The 17,882-nt window shown below is 44.9% G+C and overlaps 1 protein-coding gene across 1 annotated transcript; it reads right to left on the bottom strand.

The window, feature by feature from the left end:
* Window positions 1-388: 388 nt before the first annotated feature.
* cavin1a (caveolae associated protein 1a) lies at window positions 389-17,588 on the bottom strand. The gene is made up of 2 exons (XM_068579350.1): window positions 16,774-17,588; window positions 389-3,210 (listed from the first exon to the last, which is right to left on the bottom strand). The coding sequence occupies exons 1-2, from the start codon at window positions 17,272-17,274 to the stop codon at window positions 2,452-2,454; spliced, it is 1,260 nt and encodes a 419-aa protein (XP_068435451.1). The 5' UTR covers window positions 17,275-17,588; the 3' UTR covers window positions 389-2,451.
* Window positions 17,589-17,882: the final 294 nt, after the last annotated feature.

Here is a 17,882-nt window from a genome sequence, read left to right as displayed (position 1 = left end):
GCAGTGCTCCCAGCCAATAGGAGTCGGAAATTCTGTCGTAGCCAATCACAGTGCCGGGGAGGCGGGACTTCATGGTGAGGTAGGTTGAGAACGCCGTGTTTACTGCTGTCTCAACTGCGCTGTTCCTGCCAGCAAACCCTCCCGGCGGGTGGACCATAGAGGAGCCCGGCGCGCGCGTTTGCTGCGGAGGGAGGACGTGCAGTTCGACAGAGCAGCCAGCCTGGAAGTCAGCTGAGTTACTGGCAGCGTTGACGTCATCAAGTGTTTAATATCGCCTGTACTGTTCTGTGTAGGTATTGACCTCTCCCGATCTGAATTCAGTGTCTGATTTAGCCGTCTGAAGTGGACTAATAGAATAAAGCACACACAGAAACACACAGACAGTGCATTCAGGTATAGAAGATGTTTATAAAATTCGATAAAATAAAATAATAGGCAATATATATAAATATTATCAATAAGCTTTTATTATTATTGAAGTGGCGAAAGAGACCTCAAACACACAATAAGAGGCAAGCTTCATTAATTGAGTATGAATTAATAACAACAATCATTGCAGCAGTCTTTTTAAATGACCATGTCTCTGCATAAACTACCTCAGCTTATAGCAGGCTGGTTCAGTTTTCAGTCGGTCAAAGACAAGGCAATACACATGATGGCAAACAACTTCTTTCTTTTTTTTTAAAGGAACCAATATCTTTCAAGTGTCATGATGTTTGATGTGCAAAACAATGCAAATGTTTATATCAAAAGAATACCAAAAGGATATAATGATATACCACATCATATTGTAATAATGATCTGATGTCACAGACTTGTATTTGTTTTATTTACCACTTGGAAATTTGCATGGGATGCTGACATATATGTGTGGTTATATGGTCAGATAACCACATATACTTTCACTACGACACACGCCTTTTCTCTGTCCTTCTCACTGTTTTTCTATCCCGCCCAGCGCTCTCAGAGAGCACTCTCCTTAATTGCATTCCCCCGCCCATTGATTATTTAATGGTCGTCTATGCTCCACTTTGGGCTTCTGACCACATCAAGCACACACACAGTCTCTGAGGACGAAAATTAAAGCCACATCCTTTTTCTTGAACCCTTTGTGCTTTTCTGTGGCCATTGTTGAACACTGGCATTGCCGGTTGACTTTAGGATTAGAATAATTACGATCCAATTATTGTAGCTTCCTCCAATTCTCCATAATTACCTTGTTCTCTTGCTTACAATGATGAGCTCCTTTTGTCAGTGTGGACATTCCTTCTATAAGGCAATGTTTTTGGACTACAGCATGATCTTCTGACATGTATTAAAGGACAACGCAATTCTGAATACTTGACTGTGTTGTCTCAGAAAGACTGAATTCAGGATGACATTTGCATCTTCTCATGTTAGGTATAGTCAGCCATTAAACTCTCATCTTGCTCTTCAAACTATCATTGTTCCGCCTGCCATTACCGTGTGAAGAATGAACAGGGATGTGCTAATGTACTGTGATGAGCTGTGGCCATGGTGACAGGCTTGATTTGCCTTCCCTCTGTGGAAGTTGATGAGTACAGGATGTCCAGATGCAACAAATAAAGCATGGCGAGTACAATATTACAGGAAATGATCATCAAGCATGTTTGTCAAGCATTCATTGTGAAAGATACAAGAGGTTACAACCTAAATCTCATTGATATCAGCTTTGAGTATTTCATTATAATATACAGCTGACATGTTAATGAGTGATCCAGAATAGAGCAGAGGTATCAGAAACCTTCATCTTTTAATCAAAGCACACAACATGAACATAAAGGATATGACTTGCAGTCTTGTCATGAAAAAGGTAAAACGTGACGTCATAAAGGATTGTTCACAACAGTAGCATTAGCTGTTTATTGCTATGCTATCTGTGAGTGTTTAAATATTTTTAATTTGGCAGAGTTTTGATGTTCCCACCATAATATATCAGTATGCGTCATTTACATTATATTAATACATATGGCTGAGTGATTGGCAGTAAATAACGTGTTATGCCTTATATTCTTTCTCTTTGTTTCACTTGAGCATTTTACATTCCTAAAACCATCCAGCCAACCATCTGCCGTCATCATACCTACTAATGTGCAAATATTAGATTATATATTACATCCTCAATAGCAAAGACTATTTATACCTATTTTTAAATTCTTATAGCCTCTCAATTCATCAAACCAACAACAAACGGCAAACAGCCTTAACATAACAGCGTGCAGCACGTTTCAAAAGCTAGCTTTGTTTTATGTTTTTCTTATTCGCGTGCTATAAAGAGAAGCAAATATGAAAGTCATCCCATGTTGGGTACAGTAAAAAGAGAACAGAAAACAAAATGTGACGTCATAGATTGTGATCACGTCCAGAAAGTTCCCGACGACTAATATTGTGTCCTTCTGACTCGCCTCCGTTGCCCTCGCGTCTCGGCCTCTACTCGCTTTGGGTCTTCTTTAGGTGGTCTCCCTCCATCCTCACCAGCTGAGAGTCCTCCGTCACCTCCAACAGAGTGTCCATCACCGGGCTGTCTACTCTCACCAGCTCCCCTTCTTCCACCTCCACGTGCACCCCCAGGCCGTTCTCCTCTCCGCCCGGTTGGCCCTCGTCCTCGGTCACCTCCTCCATCTCCGTGTTCTGCATCACCTCCTCCTCCCCTTCTCGGATCTTCTTCACGTGGAAGGTGAAGGGGGGCACGCGGTACACGCTGGTCTTGGAGCGGGCGTAGACGGTGTGGTCGGGAGTGAGGGACTTTGTCGCCTTCTCCTTGGAGCTCTTCATCTTTGCCCGGCGCTCCATGTTGGGGGTCATGCGGGTCCCGAGCTTGCCCATCTTCTTCCCCAGGCTGTGCTTGGTTTTCTCCAGATTGTCGCGGGTTCTCTGTCGCGTCTTCTCCAGGTTGTCGCGGGTTTTCTGCCGGGTCTTCTCCAAGTTCTCCTTCGTCTTTAATTTGTTCTTCTCCATTTGCTCTTTGGAGAAGGCTTTCTTTATGTTGTCCACCTGCTGCTTGGTGGTGCGCTGGAGGCGCTTGGTACGAGACTCCTCGATAATCTCCTCGATCTCCACCTCCCCATCTGAATTGAGATTGTCTGGGAGTCCCTCTTGTCCCTCAGGTATCTGCTCAAGGCCCTCCACGGCTTGGCCTTCAACCACTGGCTCTGCTACCTTGGACGTCTTCGGGGGCTTCACTTTATCCTGAGAAAGAACAATAGTAGAAAAACAGAAGACTGTTAAGCCACAGAAGCATTATATTAAGAAAACACAGTGTGTGAATTGACTAATTTTCTATTTTACATTTAATATAATATTGTCAGACATTGTGCGACACTGATTGCATTGTATGATTCATGCACTTTATGGCATTTCATTTAATATGCCATGTGAAAGTGATCAGCTTGAGAAAGTGAAGTTAATGGCCTCTGGGTGAGAAATTAAATTGAAAAACATGAGAGTGAGGTTTCAGGGATTCATGCGTCATCTTCACATTCACTGCACACGTTTGACTGCTTGAAGCTTGTGTAGGGCGCCATCTAGTGGTGTCCGTCATATGACAACCATATGCCAACATGGCTGCATCCAGTGATTTTATACTTTAAGTTTGAATCTACTTGTCTGGTGTGGTCACATGTACTGCAGACCACATCCCTGAAATATAACAACACAACTGATTGAAAATAAATCTGCAACTCCACAGTGATATTGAAACTAAAGCTGTTGCATTTATAACCACAAGAGTATTTCCTGCCACTCTATCATTTCCCTACAAATACTAAACTCACACACTTTCAATGTTGCGACATAACAGCTTCATTTTAAATCAAATCTAAGAGCAAACATATTTTACATTTTCAGAAAAAGTTATGGCTCATCCATAAATGATAGATGTCTTTCTATGTTCTATCATGTATGATGCTGCTTTTGCTTCACTGGAAAGACCTGGTGGTTTGCACAGTTTCAGTTTAGCCGTAAAATGCAGTTTATACTGCAATGTAGCAGTTTCACACTGCATAAGTGTAAATCCAGCAGTAGAGCCATCTGATCTTCATGCGGCAACTGTTTTCCAAATCCAAAATGCACAGGTGTCCCCTTCCACTTCCTTTCCCTCTACTTTACCACACAGTGTCCAGAGTGCTACTGCTGACAGCTGCCAATCAATCAGTGCTGCACAGACAGTATCTCCATGTTGTGTGGCCGGACACCGTCCGTGTGGGAGCAGAGATCCACTCAAGGAGAAGCAATGTGCTCACAATGCTAACCCCTGACAGCATGTCGGTGGCTCCTGGAAGGATTAAAGATCTCACCCGGCTTCCCCTCAGTGCCAACTCACTGCAATCTCTTTCAACAAAGACGTACTTGTAGATGTGCTTGTGCAGAATTTGAGAACATGAACTGTTTTCTCCTGCTCAGTTTTGTTCAACGCTGACCCGGTGGTGAGATGACGTTAAGAAATATGACTGTCAGCCTGTTGCCACATTTAAACTGAATCTGCCACAGAAACAGCAGGGAGCAACACATGGGGACATGGCATGTTTTCGGGATACTGGGGAGTGTGAAGAGGTATATTGGGACTCGTCTTGATTTGTCACTGTCAGTATCAGGTTCGAAAAGCCAGAACAAACAACTTGATACAGTGCTTTTCTAGAGTTATGCCACTTTAGTAACTGTAAGTGACATCAATATACAACCTCTGAAAGACAAACACCTGTCAGATCATGTGATGGTCACATCTCCCGGGGCAGTTTAAACATTGCCATACGATCCCTTAATAAAATGGCCATTGCTTGCCGTGTATGGTGTGGGCTCGGCCTGCTCTGTATGGGGTTATTTTGGGCTGGCCTTTGCCTCTCTCTGGATTCAATCTATCGTTCTCTGGCTGCCGGCCACTGCAGCGTCCTACCGACAACCCCCCCTCTACACACACACATCACACATACACACACACCGCACACACACTACACACAACAACCTCCTCTCCTGCACGGCAACAGATAAACAGGGCGCTCTGTGGCCATGGCAACCACCTGCTCATGTTGTCTCCGGTGGGTGGTGAAGTTTAGCCGGATAAACAGCTGACATCTCGACCGCAGTAAACCAACATGAGTGTACTACAATTAAACTAAAATATAAAGTGCACCTGCTTTGCAGACGTGCACGAAGAGCAGAGTGAAGATGAGTAAAAAAATATGCAAAGTTATGAAACGTGACCAGAACTTATTAAAGATGTTAAAAAGAAGCACACAGAGTAAACGTGTACTAAAACGTTCAGGTGACCTCACATATCCCTTGGAGACGTTGTTTACTGTGGAAGGTTGAGCTGGTTACATATGTATTAATATGTGCATCTCTTGTGTGCCTGGAATAAATAGCCCTTAGGTAAGACAACCTCTGTGTATAAATACAGATATAAATACATATGCATGAGTATAAGTACTCATGCTGACACGTGCACACCCTCCCTCATGCAAAGAAAGGCAGACGCACTTTCTTTTTTTTTCCATGAAGCCAAACTGTGAACATTTTTCATAGGAAGTTCTGCCGCCTGAACAGGAAGCTTCAGCAGCCAATGGAAAAACAACTGTGCAAGGCATCCTTTGCCTGGGTCCAGACCTCTGTACCCAGACCTCTTTATCCAGACCTCTGGGTCCAGACCTCTGTATCCAGACCTTTGGGTCCAGACCTCTGAGTCCAGGCCTTTGGGTCCAGACCTCTGAGTCCAGACCTTTGGGTCCAGACCTCTGGGTCCAGGCCTTTGGGTCCAGACCTCTGAGTCTAGACCTTTGGGTCCAGACCTCTGAGTCCAGACCTTTGGATCCAGACCTCTGGGTCAAGACCTTTGTATCCAGACCTCTGGGTCCAGACCTTTGGATCCAGACCTCTGGGTCCAGACCTTTGGATCCAGACCTTTGGATCCGCCCACTCCACTGAGTTCAGGCGTTACCAGTTGACAGTCTGATATCAGGCCTCCTCATACAGAACAGAGAAACTGCAACATGATCCAGGACAACATGAGCATCATACATTACTAAAGCTACGCTGCCTCTCCATCATGGCCATCACTGACAATTATAGTCCGCTTTTGATCTGGATTGAACCTTACTGCATGTTGTGACGGGTCGTCATTGCTTGCTGTACTTTCCATTGATGAACCTTTTTAGAATGTTAAAAAAAGACTTATCTTTTATTAGACTTTTAAGGCGTACGGGAACCCATTTGGATACACAGAGACGTTGCATGTTGGAGCATTTTGTTGCTAACATTCTTAGAGCTTGACTCAGACCTCTGTATCGGTATCAGTGGAAATTGTGATAACATCAGCAAACCCTGTTTGGGTTTCCCTGATTACAAAGAAGGGTATTGAGTGAGGAAGAGGATGGTGGGTCCATTAGTGTGTCTGCGGTACCTTCCACTCTCCTCCCTCTTAGCAGCAATGGAAAAGTGTGTGCGTGTGTGTGTGTGTTTACTGTCAGGTAGGGGGATGGTGAGACCGAGTGTGTGTTTGTGTGTGTGTGTGTGTGTGTGTGTGTGTGTGTGTTCTCCTCAAAAAGAAAGGAGGTCTGTTGCTAATGTTTCTTTCCTCCAAAGAGTGGCTTGAATCATACCTTATGGAAAAGTTGGCTTGAAAGGGATCTCTCTCTCTTTCTCTCTCGCTCTCTCTCTCTCTCTCTCTCTCTCTCTCTCTCTCTCTCTCTCTCTCTCTCTCTCCCTCTCTCTCTCTGTTTGATTTGCTCGGACAAGCCATCAACTGTCAGAGCCGTCTCTCAGAAGGAGGCACAACACATGAGATGCAATTAAAACGCCCCACGAGACTGATGGGAAGGATTTGGGTAAACAGCCCAGACTACACCTCTCGAGGAGAAAGAAGCAAGTGAGACAGAAATATTAAAAGGTCCCGAGAAGGTCTGTGGGTGGTCAGCGGTGCCTCCCGCTTTGTTGCAAAGATTAGACCTCAATGTTCTCATTCTGCGAGGAAAAGTGTGTAATCCCTAAAAAATTAGATATTTTTATTTAAGGTGCCCACGTAACAACTGCCAAAGTTTTTCATTGTTTAAATATCATCAGCAAAATGTTCTCTGTCTGACTCACACGGGGACTCGGGGATAATTTAACCACGGACTGTTACCATTGACGACAGAGCAAACAGTGTTTTCAATCAGCCCGACACAAAGACCACTGCAGCTCTGAATAACGCTGCTGGCGTCTGCTGTTCTCCATCAGCTACCCTCTCTTGTCTCTAGTGCTGTTTAAAGACTGCCACTAATCCACCTACTCCCATATTCCTGCTTAGTTATTTTAATATGTTGTCACCTTCTGCATTAATACGAGAATCAAAAGGCGGTGTCATTTGTGAGGGATTATTACAAACCAGACTGCCAGTTTAAAAACAGAAAAGCAATCAAACATCCGCGCTATTAATTGTAAATTGGCTGTGTGGGGTTCAGTTATGATTACAATACGCGTTATACATGTTTGTAATAATGCATTATATTTCAAAATATAACTTCATCGTCTAAAATAAAAATGTAATCTCAAATATATTCTGTATTTAATACAACAGTGATCCTATTTATGACATGATTACCAAAGACATCCAAACAAGGAAAATACTCTGACTGCATTTTTAATGTCAAAAGTTAATATACCGGTGTATATTTTTTACAAATATTTCCTTCTGAGTAAAGCAGCAAGATTGATTTTCACAATCCTGATTACATGTGTGCAGACTCTTAGCAACGTGCTCTCTTCTAGATAAACACACACACGCCATTCCTTTTGCGGGAGCGTGATGAAAGGCCTCTCCGGTGAGTCACATGGAGCAGCTGTCAGAGCGTGTCCAGTCCTTGCAGCTGTGCACTCAGCTTTCACAATGAGTGATACCACTGACCCGTTTGCCCCTCCAGGATGGGAGAAGGCCAAACCGAGAGATTGACATGAGACAGAGGTGGTGGTTGGTGTGTGAGAGCGCTGCAGAGGCCTGAACCGCGACGCTTTGATCCCTATAGAGCGCTCTGCGGCTAAAATAAGGACGCTAATGTACTCCGGTCATTAATATTGATGCCTCTCGCACTCTCCTAAATGAGGCTGAAACAATTCACAGAGGACCGGTCCAGCCGCCTGCTACCCCAGGCATTCTGGACATGACTCTTGTGACTGAGGGCACAATGCGATGTTTCATGAGGCGCTCTTATTCCTCTTGGAGCAACGCAGTCCTGTGGGTAGTGGAAATATTAACAACCGATCCCACTCTGTCTTTGGAAAAGAGAGGGGTCTCTGTATTCCACCCAGCCCACATGGCGACGTCATGCTGCAGTGCAGACCACAGGAAGGGAGTTCCTTTGGTTTTTCTGCCATGGTGATTTGTGATTTCACACACAGAGGGAAGCCCTTTTCCACAGCTCGGCCTTCCCACGTCCACGACTCTGAGACCACTGGAATAACAGGGTTAGTGCATGCCAAGATGGAAATGTACTTTTACTTTCACGTCTCCGTGCAAACTGGCTGCGACAGTGCTGGAATACATTATATATAACGATCCCTTTCTCTGTAACAGCGCCATCCGCATCGACAATAAAGGGTTAGTCTGCCAAATGTTTAATCCCTCAGATTCTCTATCAATGCTTCATGCTTTGAAGATTTGTCGAGAACAGACATACATGTGATTTTGTATTTAAATATTTTTCTCTGAATTTGGTATTTAGCACCTTTAAGAGAAAGAAGGTGTTACAATTTCCACTTTCCAGGATGATGTGATGTGTGGATCAAGTGGGGGCATGAGCTGCCAACATGAACACAGCGCTGGGCCCAGCTATAGGAAACCATAACTGCTGAATTACATGAAGCCAATATGACGAATAATGACAAATACCTCCTGGAAAATAACACTTGGGGATACAAGAGCAACGGCAACCAACCAATCACCCACAATGCTCTGCTTTGTCCTGTAGAGCTGTTAGTTTGATACTGAACAACATTGGAAAAGCTGATTCTGTCTTTGTTGATCAGGGAATGTACTGTGCACTGTTTTTCTTTCGAGCCACTGAGCCTAATCCTCTGTTGTTTCACTCGATGTCTTGTGAAATTGATCAAATATTGCATTGAGCGGATATCCAAAACTTTGTGTGAATAACCAGAATACTGTGGTGCAATGTTTCACCTTCATAGTTTGCCTTTCAAACTGATATCATATTGTGATTCCATTATTTATAGACAAATCATCCGAAACATCCACGTGCATGCAAAATCTAATCCCAAGGGCACCCAAAACCTGGCACACGCTCAGCGACGGCCTATAACTCACATACCAGTGACAAGAACAGCGAGCCGCCTGCACAGCAGCAGTGGCAAATACACCACCCGAGTGACCTGACTGCTGCACTTCATTGAGGGGGCGGAGGGGGGTGGGGGTGGGGGGGGGGGTTGAGCACACCAGCCTTCACACGCAACCGCTTATGTTTCAGCAATAGCAGGTATATTAATAGTGAATTTATGGATGCTGCTTCAACTGCAACTTTATATATTACTGCGACAAAAAAACAGTTTAGAGGCACCTTGAATCATAGGTAGTTTCGGCTGAAGTATTCTCCACCAGTTATGGTTTTTGTTGTGGGAAATATATTCAATAAATGGTATTTGAAAAAATACGCAACTCTTATTTTGAAGTAGCATTTAAAGTGCAGTATGAAGCCTACACATATGTCTAAACACCAGTGGCGGGCCGTGAATTTTTTATCTGCGTCTTCTGTTTAACAGCTGGCGCAGATGTTGAGGAACAGACAAGGCAGAAGCTGTGCAATGAGAAGATAAGTTAAGAGGAAAAAATACCTTCATGTGGTGTATTCGTGAAAAACAATTGCATTACAAAATAGCTATATCTTTGTGTTTAGGCTAGCAGAAATGGCTTAGCAGGACACTGCTAAACACACACATACATATGTATTTGAAATTAGGTCCAACCATAAGCATATACAGTATGTTTAACTGATAAATCAATAAATGAATCAGTTGGTGCTGCTGATTGCTAACTTCAGACCCACTCGATGGAACAAGAGACCCGACACCTTTCCATTGCATTGCTGTAGGTTCATCTATAATAAACAGCAACACACTGAAGCGGTTTCCTTTATTAATAAACCCACTCAGACAATTTGGTCAACGCTTTATTTTGGCTGTGGCCTTGTAGGTGAAGGGTGTGCCTACACATCTTGGAATAAACAGCACGGCGGAGAGCATCAGCAGCTTCCACCGAATTGTGATGTGGTATGAGGACACATTTCTGTGAGGCGGCCAAGACCGCTGCCTACAACTGCTCTAGTGGCGGGGCGACCAGACGGGTCCCCCAGCTGGTGGAATCTGTCTGCTACCATCGGACGGGGACGTTGTGTGAGACAGCGGAGGCCTGAGAGTAGGTCCTCTCGTGCACCTGGAGAAACGAGGCTCACAAACACATCTGGACTGATAAAGGTGCTTCACACATGTAGACGTGTGCACACGTGTACACACGAGCGCCAGGGGATTGATTTTGAAATTGTTCTTGGGTTGGATTGAAACATTAAAAAAAACGTGATGTGCAACAAATACTCGTCTGTTTGTGCCCCTAAATAACTCAACCACAACATGTAGACATGGGTTGGAATAGCAGGGATCCTCTTTCTGCTGCACCGACTGTACTGTATATTCCACTGACGGGGTCAGAGGAAAGGCTACACTACCAGCACATTCACCTCCTATATAACTGACACACACTCGCATGTTGTACACGCGATATGATGAAGCAGAGTAGAGAGCAAATGTACTTGTGAGTATATTAAATTGAACTTGTCCAATTATGCCAACTTAGCTCTGGCTGTAAGATGTTGTTGGTCGCGGCTAAAACAAAACGTTTGAGAGGAAGATCAGAGAAGCGATAAGATAAGAGATAAGGTATTAAAAGCTTGACTGTTAAGACATATTTGGACATTTTGGGAAATATGCTATTTTCTCTTTCTTTAGTTGAACACTCCATATGTTATTGGTTTAATCTGAACAAAAAAAGTGTAAAAACATAAATTTGCTACGGGGGTTTTTTCTAATAAAATGGGTGCGTTGACTTCCTTACTTAACTATCACTGACAAAGAAAGAGCCTGACATCGAGTCACGTTGTGTGCGGATGAGACAAACAGGACATGACGTGTTGATTAGAGGTTAGCGGCAGACTTTGGTACTTTTGCTCACCAGTTCCAGTCTTTGTGCCAATAAGCCTCATATTTAGCGAACAGACATGGGAGTGGTTTTAATAAAACATCTATAAAGCTCTGTTGATGAGATCTTCGGGATAGGTGTCAGGATCTAAGTCACGCGGAGACTCTACTGTATCTCATTAGTGGACAGTCAATCTGAGCCCACACGCCACCGAGCACTGGAACTCTAAACTGGCTCGACAAACTGGTAGCTGACATGCAATAGTGAAATGTGGAGCCTGCCAGATATCTTTCCACTCGCCCGGCGAAGAGGAGGGCAGCGGGAGAAAGGGACCGAGAGGAGAGACATAGTGTGCTGCCGCAATTACTGAATGAGCTTGGTTCTGGATTAGACATCGAGTAGATGGGGCTAAAATGATAGTGGGAGAGAAACTGAGAAAGAGGGAGGGGAACAAGTGGGAATGTTGGCAGGAGAGGCACGGAGATGCCAGCGGGATGACTCACAACCCTAACTTAAGAGCTGCTGGTCAAGTGCTTTTTGATCGAGTTGTTGCTCCGGCCTGAGGGGTTGCCAAGTGCTTCATAACTACCCTCTCTGTCATGAGAGCCAATTTATGCCTGGAAACAAATATTCAGAAATTTGAAGGGGCCAAAAAAAAGAGGCTAGGCTGGATCACTTTGTCTGGAGTAAGTGGAATGGAGATATTACACGGGGTGGACCGGGTGGGCTGCGAGCTGAGCTCTGGATCAAGTAGACTGTAACTGAGAGGTCGTACATCTCCGTGATCGAGGCGACCACATGGCTATCGCTGACTTTGAGCTGCAGCCAAACACACCCTGATTCCAGACGCACAACTTTACTGTCTCACACTTTTGCTGGACGTATCGCATTGCATACACTGGTTTTAATCCACTTATGTATAATATTGTGCATTAAGAAGCACACACGCCTCGCCCCGGATCTGATAGGCCACGTCGCAGATAAAGTATCTAATAAAAGCACACAATCGCCCTCATCCAACGATCTAAAAAAGAGCACACAACGGGACTTGAGTCACATGGAAACTGCTGCTGGTTATCCGTAGAATCATGACATTTAAAGGGGAAAGTACATCTTCATATGTGAGATGCCTTTTATAGGCGTAGAGGGCGCCGCCTGAAATCTCACAAATGTAATTGAGTCGGCGTCGGTTGGGGCTAAAGACTACAACTTTGAAAATGTAAAAAGTTTGAGAGTGTGTAGCTCTACATCTCTGCCTGAGGATAGCGGCTCGAAGCTACACTAGCGGCTACTCGCGTAGCAAATACATGTTTCTCATCTGAGCGAGTTGTATTATGGGAAAGGTAGTGACAGGTTTTACCAAGGAAGAAGATTGTGTGCATGTATTTTGATTATTTTTCTTAAATTGTGCATTGTGAGTCTAAATATATCATGGGACAACATTAGTCAATCGTTAAAGTATTCTCTGAAATATCATGACAAATAAAATATCATTGATTCAAATGCAATATTTAATAATAACAATGAGGTTTCTGTTACACAACTTTTATATTACTTCTTTTACTTTGAAATGAATTTCCTACTTCACTGATGACACAGCACCGATTGGTTTCCGTGGAATAAACGCTTCATCTCTTATGAACTGGTTCACTTTGAGTATTCTAACTCAACCACTTCAAATGAGAGCGAATGCAAAACAGTCACAAGTCTGCTCTGTCCTTCATGGGCTTCATGTTTGCATGAAGAGAATCAGCATGCAGCCTGTCCCATCACCCTCCAGATCGACGACACTGGAGGAGTATCGAATGCTCGGTTGTCATATTTGGAGAGAGTGTGGTGGGACTATACTGTCACACAGCAGGACACCCTCTTCCATACTGGGACACGTGGGGGCTCTCTGAGGTTTTTAACCAGCAACAGCTTCAGGTGGCTGAAGCCAAGAGACAATTGCTGGACGTAGATGTGTTTGGTCTGTCCGAGGATGAGCAGGAGGCTTAACTATTGGGGCAGCTGTATTACGGCAGCTGTCTGGTTTCTCCTACCGTCAGGCAGCTGAGAAACTGGAAAATGATGACTACAACTTTTTCCGTAATTAATTTGCTGTTTTGGTCTTTTTTCAGAAAGTGTGTAACACATGCAAACTGCTTTTGGACACTTTATTATTTCTGGAATATGTCATTGTGGTGGAAAAACTATTTAATACAGCATTTCTACAGAAACACAACATTGTCTCTGAAACAGCTTGTTTCTCGGTTCATTTCCTGACAGATAATGCTAAAAGGAAATTGCTAAAGCACAACAGGATATTAGACTCTGAGGCTGGAGTAACAAAGTCAGAAGGCCCGGCGATATGAGTGGAACAAGAAATCCACTTGGAATCACTTAGAAATGGAGAGATAATTGGTCTATGAAGGACAAATTGCAATACAGTGAGAGCAGTGAAACATAGGGATGGTGAAAGCAGACCCCATTAGACCACTGACCAGCTGAGAAGTACAGAGCTCTGATGACAGGCTGCTTATGCCTTGTGCAGCAGCAAGACCCTCAGCTGCTGCAAGGTCACTTGCAATAAGGGGTTTGTTATTTTAAAACGCCACAAAGATGCTGCCTAATTAGGAAGGAAATGTGCCACTTTCCTAATATACATTTCAAATTCTAATGCCCTAAAATGAAGGACCACAGATTTTTTTCCAAATATATATACCGAAATAGGCCAGTCTGCAGAATGACTACTTTTATTTTTGTTAATTTAAGTATATTTTGATGGTAGTATCACTACAACAAACTTTCATTTTTTGTTGATTTTGGCAGTCCCTGTGGACAAAAGTGGTAGTGATTCTGAGCGCCAGGATCCCTTCTGAAAACGTCTCATTTTACTGAAACATGGTCTGACAGTCTGCTCCGCTCAGTCCGGGTTGTGGTTCAAATTCTAATTCTGGTTCTGGTTCTGCTTCTGCTTCTGGTTCTGCTTCTGGTTCTGGTACTGGTTCTGCTTCTGCTTCTGGTTCTGCTTCTGGTTCTGGTACTGGTTCTGCTTCTGCTTCTGGTTCTGGTTCTGCTTCTGGTTCTGGTTCTGCTGTGCTTTCCTTCGCTCCAGCAGGCCCAGCGGGGCATTCAGCAGCGAGATGTTGACAACCATTAACAAATAACCAATCTTCTCTCTCATGGTCTCGTTTACTTATCGAGGTCATATAAAGTCACCGGTATTGAAATGAGACAGTTCATAAGTACAATTCTGAACGCATGAATTTGAATTGTAAGTAGTCTTTTTAGACTGTAGTACTTTTACTGAAGTAAACAATCAGAAATACTTATGCTGATATGCAATGTGCATTTAGTGAAAATGTCACCACGACCACACCCTGCCGTTGCCAGGGGATCCTGCGTGCCATCACCACTGCACGTTTAATTATAAAGCATCAGTGTCAAAGTCTTTCCAGGCTAAACATCCTGAAGCATGTGGCTATTCCCAGAGTGCAGAATAATGGTACATGAACTGTACTTGTGGAGCACTTTTCTAGTCTTCTGACCAGTCAAAGAAACTCAACGCCACATGCCATCAATCACCCATTCAAACACCAGCGGCTACAGGAGCAACTCGGGGTTAAGTGTCTTGCCCAAGGACACATAGACACGGACTAGCAGAGCCGGGGTTCAAACTACCGATCCTCTGTTGGAAGGAAGTCCCCGCTCTACCACTGAGCCACAGACACACCGTAATGATAATCCAGACACCCCGTAATAATAATCCAGACACCCCGTAATAATACTGGCTGGTATCTGTTTCACAAAGCAGAGTATAATGGCTCCTCACAGCAAAGCTAACTCTCTGAAAGTTATACACTTGTCTCACTCACATGCCAGCATCACTTGACACTGACACTGCGAGTGAAACGCAATATTGGTGAGGAATGGGCTCCACACACCTTGGTATTACAATACTTGTGAGGACACTGCGCTTGCTTACTTTACGGCCACCGTGACCTCGAGGTTAACCTCTCCGCGCCTCACCCTAAGCCCATTCTTACGCATTAACACACAAACAGACAGTGGAAAGTGGTGAAACCTGACGGAGAGCCAGTGTTGATTTGCAATGCTGCCAATAATATCTGACCGGCCCATGTGGGTTATATAAACTGGACACGGCGCAGCCATCGTTTGGCAAAAAATAGGTCGCGGCAGCTACTGCAACATGGAAGTTACAGATCCTGCAGCAGCTTTGAGACACGACTGTGACCAGTTTAGACAGTGAGAAGGGCATTACGGTTTCGACAACGCCAACAGGAAATGACTTGAATTGAAGCAGAGATCAAAACGTATTCGAGAGTACGGTGTCCTGAAACCCAGAATTGCACACAGGCATGCGGTTACAGGGCCCTGCAGAAACCCACATAGTGTCACTCACAGCAGGAGGCACCTGCTTTGCGGAGTAATTTATTAAGGACTAGTGTCTATGATTGGATTTCTGCAACATGCCGATAGTGTAACCTGCTCCCACAGTGGGCATCCCGGGAAAGGGAGGCGAAAACGTTTGCCTGCCAATACGGATCCCGAAGTAAGCTTTAGTCACAGGAGGTTTGCAACTCTCAGATACGCAGCTACTAATGCTTTTAAAGAAGGCATTCTCCCTTTTTCCAGCGAGCAAATTGCAGCGGTTGTGATATCAACTACCTCCAGATCGGAGGCCTGTACGAATGGTATCCTTCATTCTTTTAGTTTTCTACTTTGTTTTTTCAAGACATTCATGGCCCCAAACTCAGATAATAAAGTAAAGGTTTAGGCCCCGTAGATGCCCAAACGTCAAAGTGTCCCAGTTCTCAGAGATGTTAATAATAAAAACTGTATCTTTATCTCACATGCCAGCATTCTGCCAACTATCTGTCCTCCCAGCACTCAGATGCGGGGCGTTGGTTCCCTCTCAAGTAGCCCTTCATGCCAGTGTTTATAGGCCTTTTCATTTACACCCGCTTGTCTTCATATAGTTTCTTTGGGTAATCATGAAGTCCTGGAGGACCTTCGTTTTTCCATGGAAGCTAGTAGAAGTCCCTGACAGGTGAGGGAAGGAATCCGGCTCTCACTGAGCGTAAACACAAACCGCACAACGACGTCTAAATAGTGTCTGATTCTTCGTAAACATTACAGCTCATTTAAATTTAAGGGAAAAAGTGATTCAGGCATTTACGTCACAGAAAGCAGAGCCCGAGCTTTGGCCAGCATCCTCCATCCTAAGACACTACAGAACATTTCCACTATGGAAGGTCAACTCAAGCCCCAGTGTGACTCTTTCTCTCTCGCTCTGGTGAGATGGTGTCAGACGGTTGGTTTGATAGATTTTCAGGTGCATTTTCACACTCCGTCCCTTCACAACTTCCCTTTGCGGTGTGGGGAATGCAACACCCCCCCTGTTAACATGCACTGGGAGTGTGAGCTTATCATCCACATGTAACGCAAAGCTGTGACATTCTGAAACAAAGATGGTTTGGTATAACTTTGTCCACCCTGTGATGAAAATAGTAAAAGAACAAGCTCTCTCGCACACACAAGCACACACACACACACACACCATGCCGCTCAGTGTTCACCTGGTAGATGAGGACTTTGAAGTTGCGTCTCTTGAGCAGCTCGTTCTCGTTGCTCTCCAGCTTCTTGATCTGGCCCGCCTGCTTCTCCAGGTTGCTGCGCACCGTCTTGACGTTGACGCTGACCTTGCGCACTTTGTCCAGCATCTTGTTGACCGTGGTGGTCGTGCCGACGTGGTTCTTGGACAACTTAGTCAGCTCCCCTTGGATGGTCGACACTGACTTCTCCATGGCCTCCTGCCGGGCCTCCAGCCCATTCTGGGTGTGCTGGATCTGGTCCACCACCCCGATGATCTTGTCGAGCAGAGCGAGGACCATGACCCCGTTCATCTGCGCTTCGGTCTTGCCTCCAGGGCCGGTGGCCAGCACCGGGTCCTCCTCCTGAGCAGAGGGGTCGTCATCTACTGCCGGCTCCGTGGCAGCACCCACCAGAGCGACCTCGTCATCATCAAAAGACACTTCTTCTAAGGCTGGGTGCTCCTTCTTGACACCTGCGTCTGCCATGGCTGTCAGCTCTAAATACACTCACTACAGTTAAAAATACACAGCTGAAAGACAACTCGCTGGAGCCACGCTGCACAGCACTAAGTCCCTGATTCTTTTTTGTTTTGTTTCTGTCAGACAACTTTCTAGACCCTTTCTTTTCCTCTTCCTAGTCTACTTTACGCTTAAACTTTCTCTTCACCCTCAGTTTCACACTCGCAGCCTTCTCTGTCTCTCTCTGCCTCTGCTCTGGGATGCCAGCCAGCCAAGGGGAGTAGGGCCTCTCACAGCTGAGGCATGTGTGCCCTGACTCAAATGCCTCTGCTCCCTGTGAAACCACCCAGTCAAAAGTTTTCCCTTCTTCCAACCAGCACCCGCCCCCAGCTCCCCCTGCTGCCGGGGCTCCACCCAATTTGTCCCCAAGCTAAGGGGAATATCTCCACCAGACTCCACCTCGTAAGTTTGTTTATACCCGCGCGAGACACCGTGGCACGGGCCCGCGGAGATGGTTCACAAGCTGCAAGCGTGCACAGAGGCGCTTGTGCTCAAAGCGATGTTTGTCATTATAACAATATGTCACTATAAAAGCTGAGACTCCACAGATTGCAACTATATAAGTGTCATCACGG

The sequence above is a fragment of the Clinocottus analis genome, unplaced genomic scaffold (genome assembly GCF_023055335.1).
Source record: "Clinocottus analis isolate CAN_PGR_092001 unplaced genomic scaffold, fCliAna1.0.p SCAF_16, whole genome shotgun sequence".
Classification (NCBI taxonomy): domain Eukaryota; kingdom Metazoa; phylum Chordata; class Actinopteri; order Perciformes; family Cottidae; genus Clinocottus; species Clinocottus analis.
The sequence above is the reverse complement of the archived record's forward strand: the minus strand, read 5'-3'. Positions and strand labels throughout refer to the sequence as shown.